This window comes from Rhagoletis zephyria, unplaced genomic scaffold (genome assembly GCF_001687245.7).
Source record: "Rhagoletis zephyria isolate East Lansing unplaced genomic scaffold, Rhagoletis_zephyria_1.1 Rzeph_scaffold_63382, whole genome shotgun sequence".
NCBI lineage: Eukaryota > Metazoa > Arthropoda > Insecta > Diptera > Tephritidae > Rhagoletis > Rhagoletis zephyria.
The window spans coordinates 1-1,516 of record NW_016220433.1 but is presented as its reverse complement, the minus strand read 5'-3'; the positions used below and the strand labels follow the sequence as shown (position 1 = coordinate 1,516).

General features: G+C 39.9%; 1 protein-coding gene across 1 annotated transcript; it reads left to right on the top strand.

Moving 5' to 3' along the window:
* Nucleotides 1-115: 115 nt before the first annotated feature.
* Nucleotides 116-1,488, top strand: LOC108356686 (polypeptide N-acetylgalactosaminyltransferase 3-like; the record flags this gene model as incomplete). Its single annotated transcript, XM_017607786.1, has 3 exons — nucleotides 116-296; nucleotides 573-742; nucleotides 914-1,488. Coding segments are annotated over 3 exons (926 nt in total), but the record flags the coding sequence as incomplete, so codon positions are not given.
* Nucleotides 1,489-1,516: the final 28 nt, after the last annotated feature.

The window sequence follows — 1,516 nt, the reverse complement described above, 5'->3', positions numbered from 1 at the left end:
ATTTCGTAGCTAATTAGTTGATCGCATCTGTATGTATACACATATGTATTTGAGGTGTGCATAATAACTTATGCGTATAACTTGTTTTTTTTTTTAATATCTAAAATTCTTTCAGATGACTACAACATAAACCTATTCAATCCCATTGAAGGCGAAGGTGCTGATGGACGGCCAGTTGTAGTGCCAGCGCGCGATAGCTTCCGCATGCAACGATTTTTCAAGCTAAATAGTTTTAATATACTGGCCAGTGACCGTATACCCTTGAATCGTACGTTAAAAGATTACAGAATAAAAGAGTAAGTGCACAACAAACCACTGACCATAGAAAATCAAGCTTAGTACGAAACAAACTAAAACATTAAGATCATCAACTTCATTGCCCAAAAAATGCACCAAAACACGGAAAAAAAAGTATAAAAAATAGCCCACACTCAAATGTTTAGTATTGCAGTGACCCTGAAATTCTGACTAGGCATAAAAATCATCAAAAGAAAAACATCACAAATTATTTGTGTTAGCGCGTACGCTTAATTGGCTTATGTATATATATTTTTGTTTTTTTTTTGCTACAGGTGTCGTGACAAAAGGTATGACCACAACGAACTACCCACAACATCAGTGATAATAGTTTTTCATAATGAGGCCTGGTCGGTGCTCTTGCGCACAATAACCAGCGTTATCAACCGGTCGCCGCGTAAAATGATCAAAGAAATAATTCTTGTTGACGATGCTAGCGATCGCTGTAAGTAAACTGACAAAATAAATAACTTTAAATAGCTATGCATCTTTGTAGTTTGCATATCTTTAATTAATTTCATAGCCGTTGTCAAAATGCAGTAATTAACACATTTAACACACAACCTTTCAAAGCTTTTTTGTTTTACTAACTTGTATATGTATTGTTGTTCTACAGCTTACCTGAAGAAGCAACTCGAGGCCTATATTAAAGTACTTACGGTGCCAACACGTTTGCTGCGCATACAGAAACGCGGCGGCTTAGTGCCAGCGCGCTTGTTGGGCGCCGAGCATGCTAAGGGCGACGTTTTGACCTTTTTGGATGCGCACTGCGAGTGCACGCGCGGCTGGTTAGAGCCATTGCTGCAGCGTGTGAAGGAGTCACGCACCAATGTGGTAGCGCCGGTTATCGATATAATTTCCGATGATAATTTTAGTTATACAAAAACATTTGAAAATCATTGGGGTGCTTTTAATTGGCAGCTCAGTTTTAGATGGTACAGCACCAGACGCAACAGAGCAACGCCAAAGAGTGACCGCACTGAGCCGATCGCGTCACCGGCCATGGCTGGTGGACTATTTGCAATCGACAAGAGCTATTTCTTTGAAATTGGCTCATACGACAAAGAGATGAAGGTACGGATGTGCTTGAAAATTGGAATTAAAGGAGTAATNCGCGATTGCAATGCGCATCCCAAGTCTATGGATATGTATGTCGTTACACCGAAAGGACAAATCATGACTAATGATAATGTGTGTCTGACGTACAGAGAGCCGAAGT